The sequence below is a fragment of the Neofelis nebulosa genome, chromosome 17, assembly GCF_028018385.1.
Source record: "Neofelis nebulosa isolate mNeoNeb1 chromosome 17, mNeoNeb1.pri, whole genome shotgun sequence".
NCBI classification, from domain to species: Eukaryota; Metazoa; Chordata; class Mammalia; order Carnivora; family Felidae; genus Neofelis; species Neofelis nebulosa.
In genome coordinates, this window is record NC_080798.1 from 31,224,929 (window position 1) to 31,252,355 (window position 27,427).

General features: G+C 36.2%; 1 protein-coding gene across 10 annotated transcripts in view; it reads left to right on the forward strand.

The window, feature by feature from the left end:
* The window catches only part of CHD9 (chromodomain helicase DNA binding protein 9), a 237,295-nt gene that overhangs the window by 98,294 nt on the left and 111,574 nt on the right, over positions 1 to 27,427 (forward strand). For 2 of the 10 annotated variants that reach the window (XM_058707439.1, XM_058707441.1), the window contains exon 1: positions 27,025 to 27,393. The exons of the other annotated variants lie outside the window; for them this stretch is intronic. In XM_058707439.1, the coding sequence (XP_058563422.1) occupies positions 27,364 to 27,393 (30 nt within the window). In that variant the 5' untranslated portion in view covers positions 27,025 to 27,363. Of the gene's footprint in view, positions 1 to 27,024; positions 27,394 to 27,427 lie in introns of those variants that run through there. 10 annotated transcript variants of the gene reach the window in all.

Consider the following 27,427-nt stretch of genomic DNA (forward strand, 5'->3'; position numbering starts at 1 on the left):
TTATATAACCATTTTTTTCATATGCAGGCGTGTCTCTGATATTTGTGGGCCCCAGGGAAAAGAACAAATAGAAGCTCTCATTGTTGTATGTGAGAATATTTAGAAGTTGTAAATAGAACCAATAAACTGGTAAATATGTTCTGTCCTTCTTCCTTGACAAACAGAAGCACTGGTTTGAACTCAGAAATCTTGGACTGTAGAGTTCCAAATCCAGGATATGGCAGAAGTGAAGCATTCTACTTCTCTTTCCACCCCTGGTTTCATCCTGCTTGTCAGAGGGGCTTCACATACAAGTGTGGACTTCGCAGCCTCCATCTACAACTCCACCTCCCTCTTCACATCTCTTTGTCCTAAGCACGCACATACTGGCCATATATGTCCCTTGCCCTACAAGGAATTCCTTGAGAGAACAGACCTAGGGAATAAATGGAGGTGGGCTCTGCAAGTAGGTGTGAGGCTGTTTTAGGTAGAGAATTCCTGCATACCTGGAGCACGTTTTGCAGAGGGAAGAGATAATGTATCTTTTTGGCCCTGAGGAGGGATGTGGCAAAGGAACCAGACCCTCTACATCGGGCTGCCCAAGGAAGGGACCCCTCTTGCCTGATCTAAAGGAAAGCATTTTCGTTATGAGGAGTGACATAGATGTGCTTAGTTGGTGAGAGCCAGTAAATAATGAGGGATGTGAATAGCTTGTCTATGACCAGGAGAATTGTTTTCTCTCTGGAAATCATTATCTATACATTGGGCTCTGTATCCGTTAAAATATTGTCGACTTATGAAATACTTTGAAGAGTTGGTAGATGACTGTACAGTTTAAATTTTTTCCCCTAAAAACAAAGCTATCTGTGTTCTTGGGATTCCAGACTTTAAATTGAAATTGTCTTATGAAAACATGTGTATTTCCAGTCAATTGAGTTGTTAGTGTGCAGTAAGTCAGGAAAGTTACTTTGCGGGGTTTTTTTTTTTTAATTAAAAATATTCACTATCCAGAAAAGTAAATACATGAAGTAAATGAATGAAAGAAGAGTAAATAAGCGACTTACACTTCAATAGTTGTTAACATTTTGCCATACTTACTTTATTTTTATTTATAGATGAGTACATACATTTTGTTGGTTTTTGCTGTATGATTTGAAAGTATATTGTAGTTATGAGACTTTGCTTCTACATACTTCATACATCTCCTAATTACTAATAATTAATAATTTCACATACCATCTGAAATCTCATTCATGTTCAAGTTACCCAAGTTGTCAGGACAAGCCACTTAATTTTTTGATAATTTTCATTTAAAATATCATCCCAAAGAAATGTTTTAACCCTCTAGTTTTGATCATGAGTGAGAATTAAAAATATACCAAGTCTTATTGTTTTGTCATTTAAAAAAAATTTCTAGGCCTAGCATACAGATTTTTATGTATTTTCTCATTGCCAGGATGTCCTTTGAGCAGTAATGGTCTATAAATGACTGAGTTCCTCTCTGAAATTCTTGAGGTCTGCTCCTTACCTTTGTTTTAATGTACTTTCTAAATTTCTTTTTCTTTCAGGGAAAATGTTGGCTAAGATTGGGATAAATTAAAGGGATTTGCAAAATTTGAGGAAGACAAATGAGTTGCTAAGGATCTCTTAGATTTATTTTACCTTGAAGGGAGAGAAGAATGAGAGAGATATGTATCTGAAAACTGTTTTAATGATATATTAAAGAGAAATATAGATGACATACTTTTGGTGGGGGGAAAGCATCTAGAGCTGTTGGAATGTACAGAAGAGATAACATTTGTTTTTCAGCACTGTGGATTTCTTAAGTGTATAACAGCATCATTCTAATATTTATTAATAATGATATTAATGAAATGGGTATCTTTAATGAGTATGAGAGCCACAATTTCTCGGGTTTCTTATTTTAGAATTTTAATTTTTGGCTGAAGGTGGATATAAGTAAATTATACTTGTCATGTAGATTTTTTTAGAAACAGTAATTACCGTCATGTAATAACTCCTATAATAAACTTAAGCAAAAGTTGGAATGACAGGTATAGGAATAAGCAGAGCAATATAGACATTAGAAAAGATTAAAAGAATATATATGGGGCTCCTGGCTGGCTCAGTCAGTTAAGCGTCCGACTTCGGCTCAGTTCATGATCTCACCATTTGTGAGTTCGAGCCCCGCGTCAGGCTCTGTGCTGACAGCTCGGAGCCTGGAGCCTGCTTCTGATTCTGTGTCTCCTTCTCTCTCTGCCCCTCCCCCACTTGTGCTCTGTCTCTCTTTGTCTATCAAAAATAAATAAGTGTAAAAAAAATTTTTTTTAAAGATTAAAAGAATGTGTATCTTTTGCTCAGTTACTATGTAAACTAATTTTTTATAGTAGCTCAGATACATTTCTGAGTATTAAATTGGCTTAATGGAGGAGGCAAAATGAAATGCTTCTTTACAAACTTTTCTTTTCCTATATGTAAAATAAGCTTAATATCTCAGCAAGATATTGGAGGAGTTAACATCTAAAGCACTGTTTAATTCTTTTAGTTGATCCTGAAAAAGTTGTTTAGGAGTGGTATCTCTAATTTAAAATAGTGAAACAAATATTTTACTATGCATGATTAATTAAGCACATGCACCATCATTATAATTTGTTACTTTTGTTATATCAAGGTACTTGCTATTGTGAAAAATTTAATGGATTCATAAGGCTTTGTTTTTAATGGCTCATTTTATCCCTAGTGGATTAGCTGATTTATTGTAACTTCAGAAGATAATATCTTTTTAATGTTTATTTGTTTATTTTGAGAGCGAAAGAGAGAGCAAGTGAGGGAGGAGCAGAGAGAGAGGTAGAGAGAGAGCAGGCTCTACGCTGTAAGCATAAAGCTTTACGTGGGGCTTGATCCCGTGAACCGGAGATTGTGACCTGAGTGGAAATGAGGGGTCGAGTGCTTAACCAGCTGAGACACCCAGGCTCCCCTGGAGGATATTTTGGAGACACTTTCATGGAAACTGATGTTGTCTCAGAAGAGTATTAAGAAGCACTCTCCATTTGGGTTTAATGCAATTTGTGTTGTCATTTCCATAATATACTTAAGTTAAAGCTCCTTATATTTTTTTACATTTTACATTTCTAATTTTTAGAAAAGCCCTGAATTAATCAGTCTTCAATACTTATTTAAATGTACATGGGAACTTCAGCTATGAAGAAGAAATCTGGCTTAATTTAAATGGGAGAAGAAAGAGTTTATTTTTTATAATTATTTAAAATGAGATTTCAGGGGCGCCTGGGTGGCGCAGTCGGTTAGGCGTCCGACTTCAGCCAGGTCACGATCTCGCGGTCCGTGAGTTCGAGCCCCGCGTCAGGCTCTGGGCTGATGGCTCGGAGCCTGGAGCCTGTTTCCGATTCTGAGTCTCCCTCTCTCTCTGCCCCTCCCCCGTTCATGCTCTGTCTCTCTCTGTCCCAAAAATAAATAAAAAACGTTGAAAAAAAAAAAAAAAATTTAAAATGAGATTTCATACATTTGTGTCCTTTATTAATAAAGCATTAAATACATTAAAATGCCTATTTTTCATTAACATTTATTATGTGGGATTGTAAATCCCCAGTAAGATTATTTTAAATTAATATAGTGTATGTGTGAGAATATATAAGCTCGCTTTCTGTTTGTTCTGTGAACACAAGTCCTTTCATCACTGCGTTTAACAGCCATCCACCTACCACATGATACTTTTTTTTTTTAACTGTTAGGATCAAAGTGATGTACCATTTAAAAATATCAGTTTCTAGACTAAGCCTTGAATCAGCATTATCCTATGTTTTGGTACATTTTAGACAACTTAGCTGTGCAAAAACATAAAAGTATAGAAGCATTATACAGATGCCTATAAGCCTACCGCCTAGGTTTAACAAATGTCGTATTTGTTTGAAATCTGTTTGTTTGCTTTTTAAGAATAAAAAAAAATGATGGATAACCGTTGAAATTCCCAGTCCTGTTTCCCTCTTTCCAAAGCAAACCACTATTCTCACTCTACTATGTATCTTTTCAAGCTATGTTTCTGTAACTTCATTGCAGAGATAGATATATATCTATAAACATCTGGAGAAGGAGGGGGATAGGTAGGAGAGGAAGACAGAAATTTAAGTAAGGCAAATATTACTATCTATTTCATTTCATGGGTATTAGTTTATTTTCTCTATGTTAGAAATACTGTATAATTCAACGTTAACAATAAAACAAAATAGCAACTTTGGAGTTAGCTTTGAGTTTAAAGCTTCTTTCTGCAACTTACATGCCATGTGACCTTTGGCAAGTTTAAGTTTGTTCATCTTTCTAGACTTCATTACCTTCATCTATAAGATGTGGAAAATATTGGTACCAACCACATAAGATTGTTTTCAGTGTTAAAATAAGCTAATCCATGCAGTGCTTAGTGTGATACTTAGTTACTCTTTTTGTGCCTATTTTCTAAACTCTTTACAGATTATTCTATTTAACCTTATATTTATCACTCACTAAAACATGTATGGAACTAAAAAGATATGCATGTGTGTATGTAGTAATTTGTGGTTAGATTGTTATTTTTTTTTTTTTTTTTAATTTTTTTTCAACGTTTTTTATTTTATTTTTGGGACAGAGAGAGACAGAGCATGTACGGGGGAGGGGCAGAGAGAGAGGGAGACACAGAATCGGAAACAGGCTCCAGGCTCCGAGCCATCAGCCCAGAGCCTGACGCGGGGCTCGAACTCACGGACTGCGAGATCGTGACCTGGCTGAAGTCGGATGCTTAACCGACTGCGCCACCCAGGCGCCCCATAGATTGTTATTTTTAAAGGAAGGGACATATCTTTATTTTAGTGAATGAGTAGTACTTATAGCAGTGAGAGATGATTTGGGAAGTTATATGGGTGTAAGGTCTTGACTGCCAGGCTGAGTGAAGACATTGGGTAGGGGAAAACTACAATAAAACCTATACCAGATGAACCTAGTATGAAGTGGAACGCAGCAGAAGCAGTTAGATTACTTCAGGTGAAGAGATCTACACTGGATTGAAAAATGTAACACTAGATTTCAGAAGATCTTTATTTTGCAGGTATCCACTACACAGTGATAGTTTGAAGGTGTGGGACATCGTAAGATAACTGAAGTAGAAAGTATAGAGTGAGAAGACAAAGAGTTTTGGCCAGAATCTTGGGGAACCTGCATTTGTGGGACAGAGGAAAAAAGAAGAGACAAAGAATTAGAATAATTAGATCTAAGACTTTGTAGTGTTTCTGAATCCATAGAAAAAGTGATGAGCCACACGTCAAAAATTAAGATACTGAAGAGGATAAAAACAGAAGATTATTGAGTGACTCTGAGAAGTAATTGGTGATATGAAGAAAGGATTTTTTTATGAAAAAGGATGGAGGGACAGAAACCAAATCAAAAGGAATGTATAAGTGGTAAGAAAATTAAGGTATCATCTGTAGACCACTCTTGAGATATTCAGGTATGAAAGGGAAAAGAAAGAAGAGAGTATTCTTGAAGGCTGAAAAGATGAAAAAAATAGAATGAGTATTTTAAATGTTAATATATGTATTCTAAACTTCCAGGAATATGATATATAGCGTACTAAGTATTGAAAGCTTCTAATTACTGTTTGGGGAAACTGAGAAAATACATAATGATATATTTATGCAGAAGAAATTAATGCTGGTATTTTCTGCAGTCTTACTTCATTTTACCATATACTTGAGTAAGTTGCAACTTTTTTTTTTTTAATGTTTATTTATTTTTGAGAGAAAGAGACAGTGTGAGCAGGAGTGGGGTGGAGAGAGAGGGAGATACAGAATCTGAAGCAGGTTCCAGGCTTCTGTGCTGACAGCTCAGAAGCCCTGATGGCGGGGTTTGAACTCACTAGTGGTGAGATCATGAGCTGAAGTCGATGCTTAACCGACTGAGCCACCCAGGCACCCCATGTTGCAACTTTTAATTTGAGATAAAGGTTATGTAGAAAGGCCCTGGAAATAGTTTCTTTTCATTAACAGGATTTGCTTGGTATTTAAGTGATTAAGTAAAAGAATACATTAGAAAAAAGAAAGATGTTTATTTAAGTGACCATACAATATTTTATAACAGTAACAATGTAAATTCAGTGTAACTTTGCAATCCTCAAGAAAGTAATGAGAGTAAAGTTGTTTTACTTCCAGAGAATTCATTATTTTAAAAAAACATAGCCCTATTGAAGTAGGGCTCATCATGTAATTCATGTATTGTACAGTCTACCCATTTACGGTGTAGAAATAAATATAGTGTAGTCATAGAATTGTGAAACTGTTACTACATGATCAATTTTAGAACATTTTCCTCACCCCCAGAAGAAACCCTATACCCATTAACAGTCACTCCCTAGTTCTCCCACCACTCCAAGCCCTAGGCAACCACAAGTCTACTTTGTGGATTTGCCTGTTCTGGACATTTGAAATAAATGGAGTCCTACAACATGTGGTCCTTTGTGATAGGCTTCTTTAATTTAGCATAATGTTTTCAAAGGTCATCTACAATATAGATGTATTGGTACTTCTTTTGTTGTTGTTGCCAAATTTCAATTGTATGGCTATACCACATTTTGTTTATCCATTCCTTTGTGATGCATAGTTGGGTTGTTTCCACTTTTTGGCTGTTATGAATAATGGTACTACAAACATCCATATGTTTCCATTTCCCTTGGGTATATGTCTAGGAATAGAATTGCTGGGCCATACCATATTCTATGTTTAACCTTTTGAGTAATTTTTAGACTATTTTCCAATGCAGTTACACCTTTTTACATTCCCACAAGCAGTGTATGAGGGTTCCAGTTTCTCCATACTTGCCAACACTTACCTGTCTTTTTTGTTATAGCCACCTCGTGGTTGTGAAGTGGTACTTTAGCGGAGCTTTGATTTGCATTTCCTTGATGGCTAATGATGAATATCTTTTCATGTGCTTATTGGTCATTTTAATTTCTTCTTTTGGAGAAATGCCTGTTCATATCTTTTGCCCATTTTTAAATTGGGTTATTTTTCATTTTATTATTGAGTTACAAGAATTCTTTATATATTTTAGATATAAGTCTCTTAATCAGATACAATTTGCAAATATTTATTTAGATTTTTTAAGTTATAAAAGGTCTTGTCTTCTCCATATAGTGTTGCTTCTTGCTTTCCAGTCTGTATACTTTTTCTTTTTCTTTCCTGATTGCCCAACTAGAATATTCAGTACAATGTTGAATAGAAGTGGAAGAGCAGATATCATTGTCTTGTTCCTGATCTTAGAGAAAATATTCAGTCTTTTACCATTAAGTATGATACTGGCTGTGAATTTTTTGTACATGTCTGCTACCAGGTGTGGCTGTTCCCTTCTATTCCTAGTTTGCTAGTTTTTTTTATTATGAAGAGATGTTTATCTTCAACATCAAAGGGTTTTTCTACATTACTTAAGATGATCCTGTGGTTTTTATTCTTTATGCCATTGATATATCATGTTATATTACTTGATTTTCAAATACCTTGCATTCCTGGATGAATCCCGCTTGCTTATGATGTGTATATTTATATATATTTGCTATTATTTTTTGAGGATGTTTGTGTCTATATTGTAAGAGATAATGATCTATAGTTTGAAATCTTTATGCCACTGTTTGCTTTTTAAAAATGTTTTTGGTTTTAATAGGTCATCTTGGAAGATTGCATTGTTTTGTTTTTTTTAATGTTTATTTATTTTTGAGAGAGAGAGAGGGAGGGAGAGGGGGAGGGGCAAAGAGAGAGGGAGACAGAGGATTAAAGCAGGCTCCATGCTTATAGCAGATAGCGGCAGTGCCAGGCTTGAACTCACAAACTGCGAGATCATGACCTGAGCCGAAGTCAGATGCTTAACTGACTGAGCCACCCAGGTGACCCTGGAAGATTGCATTAAACTGAACAATTAACAAATGTCTTTTACAATTTTTGCCAGAATATAATGCAAGTGTAGATGTTGCATTTTATTCCATGTGTTACAGGATGATGAATAGGAAAGGAAGGTATGAAGATAAATTCATTTTTCTTTTTTTTTAAACTTTTAGAAGTTTATTTATTTATTTTGAGAGAGAGAGCACAAGCAGGGGAGGGGCAGAGAGAGAGAGGGAGAGAGGGAGCATCCCAAGCAGGCTTTGTGCTCTCAGAGCAGAGCCCTCATGGGGCTTGGTCTCACAAACCAGGATATCATGACCTGAGCCGAAATTAAGAGTTGGTCGCTTAATTAACTGAACCATCCAGGCGCCCCATAAAATTCATAAATCTTTAAGTATTTAGGATTAATAAAATAGATTAAAAATTAATGTTGAGGATGTATTGTGACTTCTATTTTGTTATTTTTGTATTTTTATTATAGGGATATACTTTAAAATTTTTATTCCCTCCCCCTCTTATTTAAAACACTCTTGCATGTTCTCAAAGTGCCATATTGAACTGTGGTTTATATTTCCTCCTCCCCTGTGCATACACACACAATCAGCAAACTTCTGGTACACATTGGTCCCCAAACTCATTCTTCAGGCTTCCTTCCAATATGGGAGGATGAACTACTGATGAAATCCCTTTATTGCTGCTAAGGATTATAGCATTTTATAATATAATATGGCTTTCTATCTCGGAGGGTGGAGATGGGTGGGGCAAACCTAATTTCCTTCTCAACTTTTAAAAATGTTTTGTACTTTAAAAAAAGCTTTTAAGACCATGGGGGAGGAGAAGGAAAAAAAAAAAAGTTAGGGAGGGATCCAAACCATAAGAGACTCTTAAAAACTGAGAATAAACTGAGGGTTGATGGGGGGAATGAGAGGGAGGGGAAAGTGGGTGATGGGCATTGAGGAGGGCACCTGTTGGGATGAGCAGTGGGCGTTGTATGGAAACCAATTTGACAATAAATTTCATATTAAAAAAATAAAAATAAATTTAAAAAGCTTCTAAAATATATAAAAGGGTTGTTATTGTCTACCCTGAGAATCAAAGTCTTTTCATAATTTTGCCCACTGAATTTATTCAAGGTTGATTACTACTGGCTTTCTGTGGACTTCTCAGAGTGAGCTTTTAATAAGTTAAACGTTATTATAATGCTCCAAGAAGGGGAAAATGCAAGGCAGCATCTCAGAATCTTATATAAATATGAATGTCTGAACATTTTACATTTCTTGGAATATAGCTTGTGGAATGATGCTCTGTGCAAATCTTATTTCACTTGTTATGCCTTTGCTCATGCTCAGCTCCCTCCTTTGACCCATCTTCTCATTATCTTTCATTATAAAAATTAACTTATTCCGGGGCATGTGGGTAGCTCAGTCATGATCTCATGGTTTGTGTGATCGAGCCCTGTGTCAGGCTCTTGCTGTCAGCATGCAGCCTTCTTTGGATTCACTTTTCCCCCCATGCCCCACCCCTCCCCTGCTCATTCTCTCTCTCTGTCTCAAAAAATAAATATTTTAAGAAATTGAGTTATTCCTAGACAACACAGACCCAAGTGTCCTTTTCCTTTGTGATTCTTTTAGCTGTTCCCCCAAACATCTGATTATTGTTTTGCTTCCTTTTCACATATATGAAGTGTTATTTATATAATTTCTACAATAAGAATACCAACTTTTTTGTGGATGGCATTCAATCTCCTATTTCTGTTTCCCAGAGAGTGTCTTGTTGAATATATTACCTGTATGTATCAACTATTTTCTAAATCAGTTATCTATCACACACCAATAGACTAGCATAAATTATAGAAATTAAGATAATATAATCTAATTTTAGTTTGTAGTGTAGTAATTAATTAAAACTAATAAAGGAAGAGGAATTATTAAATAGATAAATGAGGGTAAAATTAATCCTTCATTTATGTTCACTTGGTAAGTACATTTTAAAATTAATTTTATTAAGATAATATTTACGTACAAGAAAATATACCCATTTTGAGTGTAATTTGATGTGTTTCAACAAGTGTATGTACCTTTGTAATCAGTACCACAATCAAGATAAAGAACATTTCCATAATGCCCCAAAGTTCCTTTTTTCCTCTTTGCAGGCAGTCACCCTCTCATCCCTGGTCCCCGGCACTCACCTTTGTCACTATAGATTAGTTTTGCCTGTTCTAGATTGTATATAACTCTAACCATATTGGTGTGTATCCTTTTGTGTCTGACATTTTTAACTCTGCATAATATTTTTGAGATCTACCTTTGTTAGTGGTTTGTTGTTGTGTTTTTTTTTTTTTTTAGGTATAATTTAAATATTAAAAAAAAAGTCATTCTTGGGGTGCCTGGGTGGCTCAGTCAGTTAAGCAGCTGACTTCAACTCAGGTCATGATCTCATGGTTCCTTGAATTCAAGCCCTGTGTCAGGCTGTGTGCTGACAGCTCAGAGCCTGGAGCCTGCGTCGGATTTCGGGTCTCCGTCTCTTTCTCTGCGCCTCCCCACTCATCTCTCTCTGTCTCTCAAAAATGAATAAATTGTTAAGAAAGAAAAAAGTCGTTCTTTTTAGTGCATAGTTCTAACAAATAAATATGTAGGTGGAGTAACCACCACCACTAATCAAGTTATAGAATAATTCCATGTCCCTCCCGAATTCCTTTATCCTATTTTGTAGTAACCCTTCCCCCAGTCTCCAGCTGCTGACACCCACTGATTTTTACCCTTATATTTTTGCTACTTTGAGAATGGTGAAATGATGTAACCTTTGAGTCTGGCTTTTACTCAGTATAATGCATTTGTGATTCAGTTATATTGTTGTGTGAGTCAGTAGTTGGTCCTTTTTATGGCTGGCTAGCAGTCCACTTTATTGTCCATTTACTTATTGATAAACGTGTGAGTTATTGCTAGTTTTTGACTATATGAATAAAGCTTCTGTGCACATTCAGGTTCAGTCATTTTGCATACAAGTTTTCATTTCTTTTTGGGTATATACTAAGATAATGGGTCATATGTTATGCATATGTTTAACTTCCTAACAAATTACCAAACTGCTTTCAAAAGCAGCTACACCATTTTACATCCCTACCAGGAGGTCCAAATTCTCCCTCCTCTTCAATCTTTGGTATTGTCAGTCTTCTTAATTTTAACCAATTGATTGGGTGTGTACTGTATCTCATTGTTTTAATTTGTATTTTCCTGATGGATAATGATATTGAGCACCTTTTCATGGGCTTATTGGCCAAAAGTGCATATCGTCTTTAATGAAATGTCTGTTGAAGTTTGTACAGTCAGCTATGGAAAAGATGAATGTCTCTAATGTGGTTAAGACCTGGAAAAGAGGTGTGTGTCCCATGTGTATGTCATGTTGTGTTTGGGACAGGAGAGGAGGGCGAGGTAGGAATTGTAAGATCCAGCAATAGTTTATAGAATGAAATCTAATTAGGCAGTTGTGTGGGATTAAGGAGGTCAAGCCACATATGTCCCAGGCTCCTGAAAGCAGATGAGTGAGAAAATAGCATCCAGAAATCTAAGAGTAGGCACTATTTAGAGACAGATAACAGTCATAGGAACAAGGCTTCAAAGACAGCTACTGGCATTAGGAGAAAGGAATCTTAAGACTTTAACCTAGATTTAGAGGTCTAGTCTATTAGCCTCTTAATATGTAAATTGAAGCCTAAAGAACATAAATCTTTTTTTATGCAGGTTTTTTTTGAGACATAATTTACATCTGGTAAAATTTCATCTTTATTAGTGTACAGTTCTATGAGTTTTGACAAATGAGTGCATCGTGCAAAACCACACTACAGTCAAGATAGAGAATTTTGGGGGCGCCTGGGTGGCTCAGTAGGTTGAGCTTCTGACTTCGGCTCAGGTCATGATCTCACAGTTTGTGAGTTCGAGCCCCACGTCGGGCTCTGTGCTGGCAGCTCAGAGCCTGCTTTATTTTCTGTGTCTCCCTCTCTCTGCTCCTCCCCTGTTCACACTTTCTCTGTCTCCCCCTCTCTCAAAGAAATAAATAAACATTAAAAAAAATTTTTAAAAAGAGAATTTTGTAATCCTTCCCCCTCCCCACCCCCCCACCCCGGCCCAAAATATTCTCTCATGCTTCTTTGCAGTCAGTCTTTCCTTCAAGCCCTACCCTGGCAACCAGTGGTTATTTTTTTTCTTTGTAGTTTTGCATTTTTGAGAGTATTGTATGGAATGGAATCGTGGCACATTGCCTCTTTGGTCCGGCTTCTTCCACTTAGCATAATGTATTCTTTGTTGCATGTAAGGGGTAGTGTGTTCTTTCATGTTACTGAATAGCATATCATCATATGGATGTTCCATAGATAGTGTATGCATTCACCAGTTAAAGGACATTCACGTTGTTTCCAGACTTTGGCAATTATGAATAAAGGCTCTACAAACATTTATGTACAGGTTTTTGTATCACTAAATATTTTCTTTTCTCTTGGGTAAGTATATCAGTGTGGGATTGCTGGGATCATATATTAAATAATCTTAAATTTACCTTTTTAAAAAGCAACCAGTTTTCCAAAATGCCAGTACTATTTTGCATTCCCACCGGCAGTGTGAAAAGAGTTCAGTTGCTCCATATTCTCTTCACCACTTAGTATTGCTAGGTCTTCTCTTATTTTTTTAACCATCGAAATAGATGTGTAAGTGGTATCTCATTGGGGCTGAATCTGCATTTCCCTAGTAGTGTCTGACAATGTGAGCATCTTTTCTCGTGTTTACTTGCCATCTGTTTGTCATCTTTGGTAAAGTGCTTAAAACGTTTGTCCATTTAAAGAAATATTTGTTTCCATGTTAATGGAGTTTTGAGAATTTTTTATAAAAAGACCATTATCTTTATCATAATAATTAACAGTAACCTTCACTGAATGCTTTATATATGTCAAACACTGTTCTAAGATCCTTTATTTGAATTGTCTCATTTAAATTCATAGCAACCTAGTTCTGTTAGGTTAGAAACTATGATTATCCTCATACAGATGATGGAATTGTACCAAACAGTGGCCAGGTTTCAGAAATACAAATTGAATATGACCTTTATTGGGATGAACCATGGGAATCTATCCCCAAAACCAAGAGCACACTTTACACATTGTATGTTAGCCAATTTGACAATAAATTATATTAAAATTTTTTTTAATTAAAAAAAAGTTTATGTTAAGAAAAAAAGAATATGACCTTTATAAGTGACTACAGTATACTTTGGCAAATATAGCAGTAAAATGACATATTGTAAAAAGGAAGTGATATCTACACTGAGCTTTAAATGGACGTTTCCTAGGCTACCTTTTAGAAGAAGGGCACACTAGACTAGGACAGCAAGCGGGGGAGAGGGGAGGAGGGAGGGAGAGAGAGAAAGAATATCTTAAGCAGGCTCCATGTTCAGCATGGAGCCCAATTCAGAGCATGATCCCACAACCCTGGGATCATGACCTGAGCCAAAAGCAAGAGTTGGACACTTAACTGACACAGCCAACCATGTACCCCTTGATTGTGGGTTTTAAAGAGCTTCCTTTGCTCTAGTCCCACCATTCTTGTCACCAATAACATTGATAAAAGTAACTCTCAGGACTCTTTTCGAATTTTGTGGAAGCTACTGGAAGAAATATGTAATATTATATTTCACTTTTACTGTTTTCTTTCTGAATAAAACCATCTGAAATGCCATGTTAATATGACAAAGAAAATTAGTTTGTCTTTTGTAACAAGATATCTTTTTTTTTAAATTTTTTTAAACGTTTATTTATTTATTTATTTATTTAAATGTTTATTTATTTTTGAGACAGAGAGAGACAGAGCATGAACGGGGGAGGGTCGGAGAGAGGGAGACACAGAATCTGAAGCAGGCTCCAGGCTCTGAGCTGTCAGCACAGAGCCCGATGCGGGGCTCGAACTCACGGACCGTGAGATCATGACCTGAGCCAAAGTCGGAGGCTCAACCGACTAAGCCACCCAGGCACCCCCAAGATATCATTATATTTTACTTAAATATCTGCATGTAATGAATTGTCGTTTACTCCGATCAATAAGAAGATTAAATAATAGTCTTAAATTTGAGTTATAATCTTTTAATGTAAACTTTATTGAAATATGACATACATACAGAAACATACACAGTTTAGAAGTGAACAGTTAGATAGATTTTCAGAGAGTAAATGTCCTCTGCGTAGCCAATATCCAGATCAAGAAATAGAATATTATCACAATCATAGAAGCCTCCTCAGACCTCCTTTGAGTCACTACTTGCCCTCCCCCTAAGAGTGATCACCATTCTGACGTAGAACTCATAGATCAGTTTTGTTGGTTATTAAACTTTATATGTATTTCTCTTATGTATCTAGGAATGAAATTGTTCAATCGTAGGATATATGAATGTATTAGTTATGCTGTCTAGTTACAAATTAGCCACACATTAGTGGCTTAAAATAGCACCCATTTATTATCTCATAGTTTCTTGGATCAAGTGGGTGGGCACAGCTTATGTGGGTGCTCTGCTCAGGGTCTCACAAAACTGTAACCTCCATGTGCATTGGGGCTGTGATCTCACCTGTGACTCAGGGTTCTTTTCTAGGCTCACAGGGTTGTTGGCAGAATTCATTTCCTTGCAGCTGTAGACCTCATTGAAGCTCATTTCTTCAAGGCCAGCAGGAGAGGGTCTCTGAGCTTAGGAAAGGCCTAACTCCCTTTTTTATAAATTAAACTTTTTATTTTAAGATAATGTCAGATTTGCATTCAGTTGTAAAAAATAATACAGAGAGATCCAGGGTATCCTCTACCCAGTTTCTGGTTACATGTATGTTTTGCTGTGTACAGATTTTTTTTTAGACTTTTGTATACGGATATTTAGGGAAGTACTTTTCTTAGCTCAGGTTTCCTATAGATAAGCCTTAGGTAGAATGAAATCTTTACCAATCTTAGTTTTCATGCTTTTATGAGTCTTACAAATATTTTGAAAATCTTTTTAATTGAAGCTAACATTTGAAGATACTTTCAGATCAAGATCTCTTTACTTGTTCATCAAACTTGTTTTTTCATTGAATAGTATTACTCAGGAGTTAGTCACACTGCAAAATTAACACAATCCCCAAACTGTCCTCTCTTCTGACACTAACTGCAAATTCTCGGGGTTCCCAAAGCTACCCTTAGTCTTAATAATATGTTAGCAATACTTACAGAACTCACAGAAAGCTATTATACTTGTGGTTATGGTTTATTATGGGGTAGATTACAGGTTAAAATTAACCACAGAAAGAGACACATAGAGCTATCTTGGAAGGTTTTGAACACAAAGCTTTCCCCATGGAGTCAGGTCCCAGCATTGATATGTGATGTTAGGCAGAGTATTGTCCCCCAGAGAAACTCACCTGAATGTCAGTGTCAGAGTTTTTATTGGAGCTCCATTAAGTAGACATGATTGATTGCCCACATGGTTGATCTCAGCCTCCGAGTTAACTAATAATAGATGACTCAAATAATAGATGACTCAAAGCCCCTCACCTTAAATCACGTGATTGGTCTTTCTGGTATGGCCAGCCCCACCATATGATCTAAGATGGACAGCTCCTGGCCTTAAACAAAGACATTCCTATCGGGTATGACATAAGTTATCTCCCAGAAGCTGAGGGCAGAGACCAAACCTCTCTTTGGACAAGGCCAAATTCTTTACTTTAAAAGCATACTTACTGTTGTTAGAAAAATAAGCTTTTTGGAACTTTATTCAACCTTTGCTCATTCATTTATTCATCAGATGTTTTTTTTCTGTGTGATATATAGTGTGTTTGTCTCCAGGTAGATATAGACATAGTCCCAGTTCTATAGAGCTTACTTACTAGTGTATGTTTCTTTGATTCAGTTAGTCAACACCTCCACAATGGGATAGACCAAAATAATAGTCTGGGTTGAATTTTCCTATGGAATGAAATTGAAGCATTTGTTAACCTCTTTTAACGGTGTTTTTCAAACTTTTTTGACTGGGACTCAATATAGAAGTGTCTGTTTATGTTTGTGAATATATATTTGTAGCAGTGTGTGCATTTTAAGATGTAACAAAAATTTTACAAAACTCTGGTCTACTTCACTTATAAAGAATGTTAATGACTATCTACTGAATTAATGGCTCAAAATGAGATTTCAGCTCACAGTTCAAAAAACACTGTCTTAGACAGTAAGACCATTGAGAATAGTGTTGGCTTGTTATTAGAAGGAAATCAGCTTTAAAATGTAGGACCTGAACAGATAAGATCTGAAGAGGAATTGTGGTGCAAGAGTACTCCTTTCTATGTGACAGTTTCTAGATGACCACTGGGAAGTACAGTATGGCTAGTACAAATGTTATTCAATGGGGAAACTTATGAGGACATAAAACCAGTATGTTGTTCATTTTGCTTTGTAGCTATTTTCTCAGACCTGCTTAAGGTGATTTTTGATTCATCTTTCCTCTGATCTTAGTTTGGCTAGTCTTTCTTCTCATTCAGATTTCAGTATAAATGGCCTCCTCCATTATACCTTTCCTGAATCCATTCTAAAATCGTTACCCTACCACTTTGAATCACATCATCCTATTTTCATTCTCTGTGTAGCCTTTACCTTTACCTGATGTTTTCCCTATTTTCTTCACTCCTTCTCTAAAATCTTAGCTATATTAGAACAGGAACTTTGTCATCTTGTTTATTTACTCTTTTATTCCCAGCACATATAACAATGTCTCGCAGGTAGTATATACTCAAATAATATATCTTGTATGAGTGATGTAGCTCATGTTCCTTTTAAATCCAAGACAGAATACACTTCTCTTGGTGAAACTAGAGTATACTGTAATTATCTTGTTCATTATACCACATTTTTGTTTGTGCAGTCTAAGATTGAATTTGCTTTTTTGGCAAGCTCATTACACCATACACTTATTTAGCTTACAGTGAGCTAAAATTCCCTGGTATTTTTCATATGAGCTGCTGTTAAGGCATGTACCACTTATTTTTTACTTAAGTAGTTGTTTTGTGTATGTGTGCAAGCATGCCCATTTATAGATTCAGCCTCATAAGATTTTTTTTTTTAATCAGTATTTTTGGGGATGCGTTAAGAGGGAGGCTAATTAAGAACTAATGGTAGGGTGGCTGAAGAGAGATTAAGCTGAAATGAAAGGCCAGTAGGAACCCAGGAGATTGACCAGATGGCACCAGTTCACAAATTTAAACTGAAAATATTCATTTGGAGGGGTTTAGTGCAAGCTGAGGAAATAGAATCTGTTTGATAAATTTTGGAAGGTCTCACCTGACAGGATTAGGTTTGCTTCTTTCTATTCTTAAATGTAGCATGACTGCACCAGGTTCAGACTCAACATCAGGGTTACACTCTTTACAATCTGAATGATGTTCTCTGTCATGTTTTGCCTCCTTCCCTACCCTTCCTTTCCCATCCATCCCACCCCTCACACACTGTACCCTCAAGATCCTAGCTGTTTTTCAAAACAGTCAGGGGAGCATTTTTAATTGTCCTTCGTCATTTATCAAACCTTAAATCACTGTGGCCTTCACAGCACTGTTCTTACAGGTCAGTGCCTCTCATGCTGTTACTAATTCTATCTTTTGTGCTCTGCCTCTCTGAAACCTGTATGGCTGCAACCAGTGTTTTTAGAGACAGTTTTGTTTTTTGTTTTTTGTTTTTTTCCCCCCTAGAATAATTTCTCATTGTAAATTTTGGTTTCGAGTCTCCTGACTCCAGGTACTACATTTCCTACCTTACTGATCTGTCCATCCTTTTTTAGTTTCTGGTCATATGATGATACTTTTTTCTTCCTTTAACTTTAAAAGTTCTATCTTTGTAAAGTCAGTGACACACAACTACCATGCCTAGACTGTCATAAACACCAAAAGGGCATATTTAACATTCATATATGGTTCTCATCACTTCTGTTTCCACAAATAATTTTTTTCTTGTGGTTAGAAGTATATCCAGAGATGCGGTTTCTTTCATTACTGTCTTTGCATTATGCAAGATGAAATTCTAATATGGGACAATTACATATATTTTGTGATTTTTGAAATGCTTTTGACTTTTTATGGCTATTCTTCATTATCTAGTAAAATTATATTTCTTTTGCCTACAACTGCGTATCAAGTTTACATGCCTTATTTTGTCTTCTTGCAAATGTGTTTATTTTCCCCTCCTCTTAATGTCATTTATGTTTGTTAATAATCACTTGAGTATTCTAACAGGTTTTTAGAAATTATCTCGGAATTCTGAAAATCAAAATTGGTTTTTCATAATGCATTGTATGGAAAAAATAAGTTGTCTTTCAACATAACTGATTCTCAATGCCTCCTTTAAAAGACTTGAAAGAGGTTTTTTCCTTGGTATTTTATCAGTTCATTTGGAAACACTGCCAAGAGAATTGCGAGTGTGATGTTAGTGATATCAAGCCAATTATGCAACTGCTTGGTTAATTTGCTTACACTATTGCCCTCCCACTCTATCAGGACCTGTCTGTCGAGGCTGTAAGAGTGCACTTCACCTTTGGGTTCTGTCAGAGTGCCATTGCCACACTCCAGTTTCTCTCTTAGTCTGGGGGGAAAGAAAACCCAATGATGGCAACTTGATAAACTGTTTTGGAGAGGTTACTGATTCCTAATAGAGTATCATAAATTTAATGCTCTATGAACTTTGGATCAATAGTCACCTGTATGGGAATGGTAGGCAATGGCAATACTTAGGAAAATGATTTTGTTTTTTAAGAGTTGAACTCTGCTGTTGTGTCATTGTGTTAGGTACTTGTCTCATCTGTGCCTGACCTCTTTCATCTGCAAAGTTAGAAATAATATTTGATTTTATTTTTAACCACATAGGAATATTGTGAAATGAAATAAGAAAATACACCAGAAATTATGGAAACTTTTGGGCTGGAAAATGGTTTGTGAATTAACACATTTAAACATCTTCAAAAATTTTTTTCCTGTGGTGCCTGGGTGACTCAGTCATTTAAGCATCTGACTTCAGCTCAGGTCATGATCTCACAGTTGGTGGATTCGAGCCCCGTGTCAGGCTCTGTGCTGACAGCTCAGAACCTGCTTCAGATTCTGTGTTTCCCTCTCTGTCTGCCCTTCCCTCACTTTCTCTCTCTTTCTCTCTCTCTCTCTCAGAAATAAGTAAACATTAAAAAGAAAAAATACTCCCCAAGAAGCATTTTAGAAAAGGTGCTATGGGAAGTTAATATTATTTACCAAAGTGATATTTATATATAATATTTTAATTTTTTTATTGATGTGATGTTTTGAATTGTTGTCTGGAAATGGCCAAACGTCCCCTAAATGGCCAAAGCTGGGACAATTTAAACAACAAATAAATAATCATAGTACCAGATTATAATCCATAGAATAAAATAAATACCCATGAGTTTATACAATATATAGTGTATACTATATATAAATAATTGAATGAGTAAATAGAAGAGACAGCTTTTATTTACAGTAGAATTCCAATTGAAAATGTGGGAGGAATGATAACAATAGAAAATTTGCATTAGGCAAATACCATAATAATTGTTACAGGCAGGAACCATCAATGCATGTTAAAATTACTAGGCAGATGTATATGAGAAATAAGGTATTTGTATAGTCTTGTATAGTAATAAGATACATATTAATTCTAAAAGGACAGGTTTATAGTAGAGAATCATGGTAGATACCACTTTAACGAAGGAATTGAAACAACATCCCTAGTAAGTGATAAGATATACTGACATCACATATCCGATATGATTGATACGCTGAGGTGGGCAGAGTGTCACATTACAGTAGTAACGATGGTAATGTCGGAAGTCTCTGAGTATTTGTTTGCCAGACACCATAGTAAGCACGTTATCTGTTAGGTCTCACTACAGTCCTGGTATCACAAGGCAGATACTGATATATTTCTCTTTTACAGATGAGGAAGCAGAGGCCCAAGTAAATGATGAAACTGGGACTAAAACCCAGGTCTGGCTGACTTCAGAGCCAATGCCTTAATCACAACATTATGTTGAGAATAGCTTGTAGTGTCATGGCTAATTTATAGACTGATGAATTTAGCATATTTAATGTTAAGGAAGTAGTAAACTTGGTGAGGTTTTTAAAATACACTTTTTGATTTATCTGGAAGAAAATGAACCTTTTTTTTTTTTTTTGAGTTTATTTATATATTTTGAGAAAGAGAAAGCACGAGCAGGGGAGGGCAGAGAGAGAGAGGGAAAGGGAGAATCCCAAGCAGGCTCCATGCTGTCAGCTCAGAGTGCAACGGGGGATTCAGTCTCATGAACCATGAAATCATGACCTGAGCCAAAATCAAGAGTCAGAGGCCTCATTGACGGAGCCGCCCAGGTGCCTCACAGAAGTTGAACTTTTAAACAATACAGCATTGAAAAAGGAGTACACACTAATATAAAAGTTAAATATTACTTGTTTTCGTATTATGAATGGCCTTTTTATAAATAAATTTTTCATAAATAAATAGACTTTTTCATCAAGTATTCAGGTATTTTTATTGAAACCACTTAGCAACCCTAAATCTAAAACTTGGATCCCCTTACTTCTCTGTATGTAATCATTTATTGATTACCTCATTCCTTCAGCATAAAGACAAAGTCCAGATATTTTAGCATTAACTTGTTACACCTTTGATGATCTAACCCATTACCTTTCAGCCCTTGTTGCTCATGATTCTTCTACACGCACCTCCTTTTCTTGTTATGCCACGCTACTTGTTATTCCCTGAATATAACTTTTTAAATTTCTTTATTACATAATATTTCAAGTGTGCACCAAAGTAGACTATGCATCACCTAGCTACAATAGCCATCAATTTATAGGGCACTGTTTTATCTGTACGATCCTCTAATTATCATTCCCACCTCCTACATGGATTATTTTGAAGCATATCTCAATCATATCACGTCATCTGTAAATATTTCAAATTATTATCTAAAAGACAGAATTTTTTTGTCTTTAAAACACCACTGCAAGGGCACCTGAGTGGCTCAGTTGGGTAAGTGTCTGACTCTTGCTTTCAGCTCAGGTCATGATATCACTGTTACATGGGTTCAAGCCCTGCATCAGGCCCTGTGCTGACAGTGTGGAGCCTGCTTTGGATTCTCTGTCTCCCTCTCTCTCTCTGCCCCTCTCCTGCTCACTCACTCTCTCAAAGTAAATAATAGATAAACATTTTAAAAAACAAAAATAAAACACCATTGCAAAATCAGTTTAACACCTAATAAATAACTGTAATCAAATGCCTGGTCAAAGTTAAAATTCCCTACTATAATAAATTTATTTTTATACTTTTTTTTATAGGTCACTATCAAAACAAGGGCTACTCATTACATTTGGCTAATATGTATTTTAAGTGTCTCTTTTTCTCTGTTTTATCATTTAGCCTGAATCTCTTTTATTTATTTTAAATATTTTTTAATTAATTTATTTTTGAGAGAGAGAGAGAGACAGAGACAGACTGTGAGTGGGGGTGGGGCAGAGAGTGAGGGAGACACAGAAGCCAAAACAGGCTCCAGGCTCCCAGCTGTCAGCACAGAGCCACTCATGAACCACAAGATCATGACCTGAGCCGAAGTCGGATGCTTAACTGACTCAGCCACCCAGGCGCCCCCTTAAATCTCTTTTAAATTTGTGGTTCCCCTTCATTTTGTTCCTTTGTGGAAGAGATGGAGTCATTTGTCTATAGTTTCCCACATTCTGGATTTTGCTGATTGCACCCCCGTGATATCCTCTAACATGTTCCTCTCTCTCTGTGTTTCCTGTAAGTCACAAAACAAATTTTTATTTAGAAAAAAAATAACTTTTATGAATATGTACTATTTGCCTGAATTGCTATGTGGATGATTAAAATAAAGGCAATACTTTTAATAGTATTACCTTTTCAATGTAAAATGCAAGATTTATGACACTAAAAAAAGAATGTTGTGGTTAGCTAAAAGTGGAGACGTAGGTACCAACACAAGTCATAAGAGTAGGCCTTTTTTAGTTTGTGAACATGGCACTTCACAGATGTGAGGAAAAGCAAAGTAAAATAATTGCTTCACTTCTATCAAAAACTCTGAAAACATTTAAGGGTAAAACTCAGAAAAAGACTTTAACAGATTATAATTTGCTTTTATGTCAGTTTTTCCCCATTTCTCTTTAAAAGAAACTATCGGTAGCTTGCGGAAAAAATGTTGTGTATAATAAATAAAAAGACCAAAAGAAGTCATCACATTAATGTTTGACACATATTATACTAAAATTAACTTTAAATTTATTTTTAGAATGTTGGTTTTATATGAATATTTAAATAATTATTATAACTAGCAAACTGGCTTATCATAAACAAGTTAAGAGAACTAAAATGCCTTATAAATTCTTTATAATATCAAATTACTATATTATACTTTCCTTTTGACAGCAGAATTTTTTTAATGTTTATTTATTTTGAGAGAGACAGAAAGAGGGGAGAGGGGCAAAGAGAGAGGAGGAGAGAGAGAATCCCAAGCAGGCTCCGTGCTGTCAGCACATACCCCGACATGAGGCTTGAACTCACAAACCATGAGATCATGACCTGAGCTGAAATCAAGAGTTGGATGCTTGGGGCACCTGGGTGGCTCAGTTGGTTAGGCATCCAGACTCGGTTCAGGTCATGATCTTGCAGTTTGTGGGTTTGAGCCCTGCATTGGACTCTGCTGACAGCTCAGAGCCTGGGGCCTGCTTCGCATTCTGTGTCTCCCTCTTTCTCTGCCCCTCCCGTGCTCACTCCCTCTCTCTCTCTCTCTCTCAAAAATAAAACATTAAAAAAAAAAAAAAAAAAAAAAGAGTGGTATATTTAACCCAAGTGCCCCTTGACTGCAAAATTTTTAACTCGAGATCTCTTGGCTTCCAGGACACCACTCTTATGCTAATACTTACCATTCTTTAGTTTCTTTTTGTTTTCCTTCAGTTAGCTCCTCTTCATCCACCAACCCCTTGAACTTGGTGTTTTGGGGTTTCCCTAACTGCCTCTCTTCTGTTATTTCTACATTGTGTTTCTAGGCAATAACATTCATTTTTGCTCAATACTTGCTATCTCTATTCTATTTTATATAGTCTTCCATTGGAACCTCCATCCACCCCCCCCCCCCCCCCTCCCCAGTTCTGGAGCCTAACAACCCTCTCTTCTGAGAAAGGTTGGAAGATTTTTAGCTATAATGCAGTTTTGCCTGTGTTGTTGAAAAATTCCTTGTTCTGTGTTTTATTCTTAGTAAGGAATTGTATCTGTTTTATTATTTGAGACCTTTTATTCCTTCATACTGTTTTAAAAATATATGAAATAGAAATATATGTATTTCCTCCAATAAAGGAGCCTGTGTTCTGTAGTACATGCATAGTAGCCATGTGACCATTCTCCCCTTCTTTTTTGGAAATTTATAATTTCCACTCGCGTCTACACACTGGTAATTCAATAATCTAAATTATTTATCTACAACTAAAATATTTGAAATGGAAAAATTCCCATTGGAATGTGGGTTGGGTGAGTGTTTGGGAAAATCATTCCATCAAGAGAGGAAAGATCTGACTCCCCCACCCCTCAGATTTTAATGCCTCTAATTTCTGAACAAATTCTTTTGCTTCTTTCTCTCAGGAAGGAAAAAGATGTAATAGGTGGTATGAAAACTTTTAAATTTTGTAGCATGTAGCATTCATAAAGGCTATACGCCATACTTTTTCATTCTGTTCTATTTCATCTGGACCCACTAAGTTTATATCATGAGTTGATATTAGGTAATGACCTGTGGTTTGAAAAACACTCATACCATAAATCCTTGAGTTTCCCCAGTACTGAAATATGATATACAGGATGCTCCATATATTCCTTTCAGTTGCTATCAGCATAATATATCACATATGAGATCATCTTTATGTTTTGCTATGACTTCTTTGTCTTATAAACATTTAGATATGATATTAGTATATGTGCCTTCTTTTTTATGTTTTTTTGTCCTTTACCGTATGGATTTTGTGGGAGCAAGATCTTTGCCTTTATTTTTGATTTTTAAACAACTTGTGTTAAAAAAATATTTTGAAACTATGACAAACTTACAGAAGAATCACAAGTGAAATACAAAGAAATTCTTTGACTTTGTAAAGAATTGGAGAGTAGATTGCAGACCTAATGTTTTATCATCACCAAAGATAAGGAAGATATTTTTCTGTATAACTACAGTGTAACCATAACAAGTGGGAAATTGATACAGCAAAGCTGTTGGGATGAGGAGGAAAATAGAACAAAATATAATTAAGTGGACTTGACAGAATTTGATGAGTGCCTATATAAGGGAAAAGAGAAAGACTGTATGACATTAAAAAAAGCACATCAGCTATCCTTTTGTATGTTTGTGTATATGTGTGAATTGAGAAATGACCTACATTAAAAATGTTCAGTTAGGGGCGCCTGGGTGGCGCAGTCGGTTAAGCCTCCGACTTCAGCCAGGTCACGATCTCGCGGTCCGTGAGTTCGAGCCCCGCGTCAGGCTCTGGGCTGATGGCTCGGAGCCTGGAGCCTGTTTCCGATTCTGTGTCTCCCTCTCTCTCTGCCCCTCTCCCGCCCGTTCATGCTCTGTCTCTCTCTGTCCCAAAAATAAATAAAAAACATTAAAAAAAAAATTAAAAAAAAAAATAAATAAAAATGTTCAGTTACTTAACACCTCAGTAATTGATGTTCTGTGGGAATATCATTTTAAAATATTGCATTCTAATAGCAGAAGAAATATATGACCATGGACTTCTCTATTACTGTCCACTGTTAAGATTTATTGTTAAACAATTGGGATTTTGAGTCAAGGAATAGAATCTGTTGAAAAACTTTAATGGGAGAAGTGATATATTTTGGAAATCATCTTAGGTTCTGAGGATAGTGTCAGTGAGTTAAAGATATTGAAAGAAAACAGAGAGAGAATTGACATCATCTTTTCCAACCCTACCCTCTCTGAGGATCCAGTCTCAAATTTTCAGTTACTAGAGCTTTTAAACTTAACCACACACATCTATACATCCTTTCTTGCCTAGACTTCCTATTTCTTTTACCTTCTCATACCTTGCCTTGGTCTAGAAGCCAAGCATTGATCCTTTCTGCTCTTCACCCACCCATATCTGGTTGATCTCTACGTCTTGGAAACGGCACTGGGAAAAATTAATTTCATTCTAGCTGTATTACTAGTGTCTCTGCAATTTTGAGAAAGTCACTTAGTTTCTTTGTATTCAGATTAATCTGTGTAAATTATGATATTTGAACCACATATGATACCATATAGTGGTTAGGAGTATGGTTTTCCTAGTGAGTTCTTTGCCTTTTGATCCCTGCTTTATCAGTCAGCAGCCGTGTGATCTGGAGGGAATTATTTCTTCATGCCTCAGTATCCTCAGCTGCAAGTGCATGGCTCACAGGGTTGTTTTGAAGATTAATGGAGTTGCTATATGTGTAATATGAAGAGTAGTGCCTGGAACACAGTAAGGATTAAATAAGTGTTAGCTCTTACCATTACTGTTACCATTATGATTTTTCTTGCTTGCTCTCAGGTCGTTCTAACTTTTTGCGATACTGCTCTAAGAGTGTATCTATCATTTGCTACTCCTCTCCTTTCCATTATCACTATTACCCTACTATTGTTCAGGATTAAGTTAGTTGTTAGGTGAAAGATGCTTGGAGTAGTGCCTTGAACTTAGTAAGCACTCAGTAAGTAATAAGCCCTTACTGTTGGTCATTGTGATTTTTGTGTAGATGACTCCTCAGGGCAGTCCGATCCTCTCCTTGCCTTTCCTGGTTCTGTAAACCTTAATTTCCTCCCCTGCCTTCCAGTTGGTCTTAATTCGTGATCAGTCATATAATATTACTCTGTGTTGAGACCTTTGGTTTAAAAGGGAAAAAAAACAAAAATTGTTCTTTGATAGAAATATCAGATAACTTGCCAAGACCGACTGAAAAAAAAAATGGTATTAATGAAAGAAGTAAACTTGAATTTTAAAGCAGTGAGGGGCGCCTGGGTGGCGCAGTCGGTTAAGCGTCCGACTTCAGCCAGGTCACGATCTCGCGGTCCGTGAGTTCGAGCCCCGCGTCAGGCTCTGGGCTGATGGCTCGGAGCCTGGAGCCTGTTTCCGATTCTGTGTCTCCCTCTCTCTCTGCCCCTTCCCCGTTCATGCTCTGTCTCTCTCTGTCCCCAAAATAAATAAAAAACGTTGAAAAAAAATTAAAAAAAAAAAAAAATAAAGCAGTGAAAATTTTGTTTTAGGTACTTAAGGGCATTTCTTATTATTTCAGCCTCAGTTTTTTATAGAAAGAGAAGCTGTATTGCTGAAATTCAGGAAGACTTGTTATTTATTTTTAGCAAGGGACTAAAACCAAAATTTAATCCAAAAAACTCAGCAGTTCATTTAAAATAGAACATGAGGAGTCAAGGTCAGGAATTTCATGTGTTTTTGATGTTAGAAATATTCATTAGTATATTTTTCCAGGTTTAAATACGGAAAAAATTTAAGTGTTGTTATTTGCTCTCTGTGGGCATATAGGCAGCTCTCGTGTGTTCTTTTCAAAATCTTAAACTTCTCTTTAGAATTTAAATGAAAATAGCCTCATTTGTCTGTTTTAAAAATCACAGTGTTAGCTTTTGTTACAAGAATCCGAAGAGAACTCACCTAATTTCTTAACGAGAAGTCACTTGTTATGTGTGACCTGCTCTTTAACCCTTGCTGGTCTTTAGCTGTTCTCCTAGTTCCAGTATTTTATGGTGTTCTGGAGAAAAGTATTTTTCTCCAGTAAAAATTGCATTGGATTCTTTTTTTTTTTTTTTTTTAATATTGATAGCTGCATAAAGCCATTTCACCACAGTTTGAGTTTTCAGATGTCCTTGTAAAATCAGCTTTTACGTATATTTTCTAAAACTTTACTGCAGGAAATGGCAGAGTGAGAGTTAATGTGTTACATGGAGGGAAGAACAGTCCATTGGGGGTTAAATTGCAGAGTCTAATGGAATAATAACTGGTAGCACCATCTGCTGGCCTACTTCCGCAGAAGGAGTCAGTATTTTTAACGACATCTCTAATATTCATGCTGATGCATTTTGATGCTTTGTGCATTCATTTCTTTCTGTGCTTTGTTGGAATCTGGCTATCTGCTTACAGCTATTGAGGAAACCCAGCTTTTTAGGAGGGGTTTATAGCCTTTTTCATATCTAAATAGGATGAACAGTGGATATAAACTTGCCAAGGCAGAAATGTGTTGATAAATCACAATGTGTGTTTGTGGAGGGTTGTGCATCTCTTGGTTGCAGCTTGCTAAATAGGCCATTTAGGAATCTTCTTTCAATGCTTTTTTCTTGAGCACTGCCTGGGGTGGTGAAAAAGCAGAGGGCAAGCCTTTGTCTGACGCCAAAAATGTCTTCAGTGAAGAGGCCAAGAGGAAGGGTAAGTGAAAGCCTGAATGAGTGGGAGGAGGAGG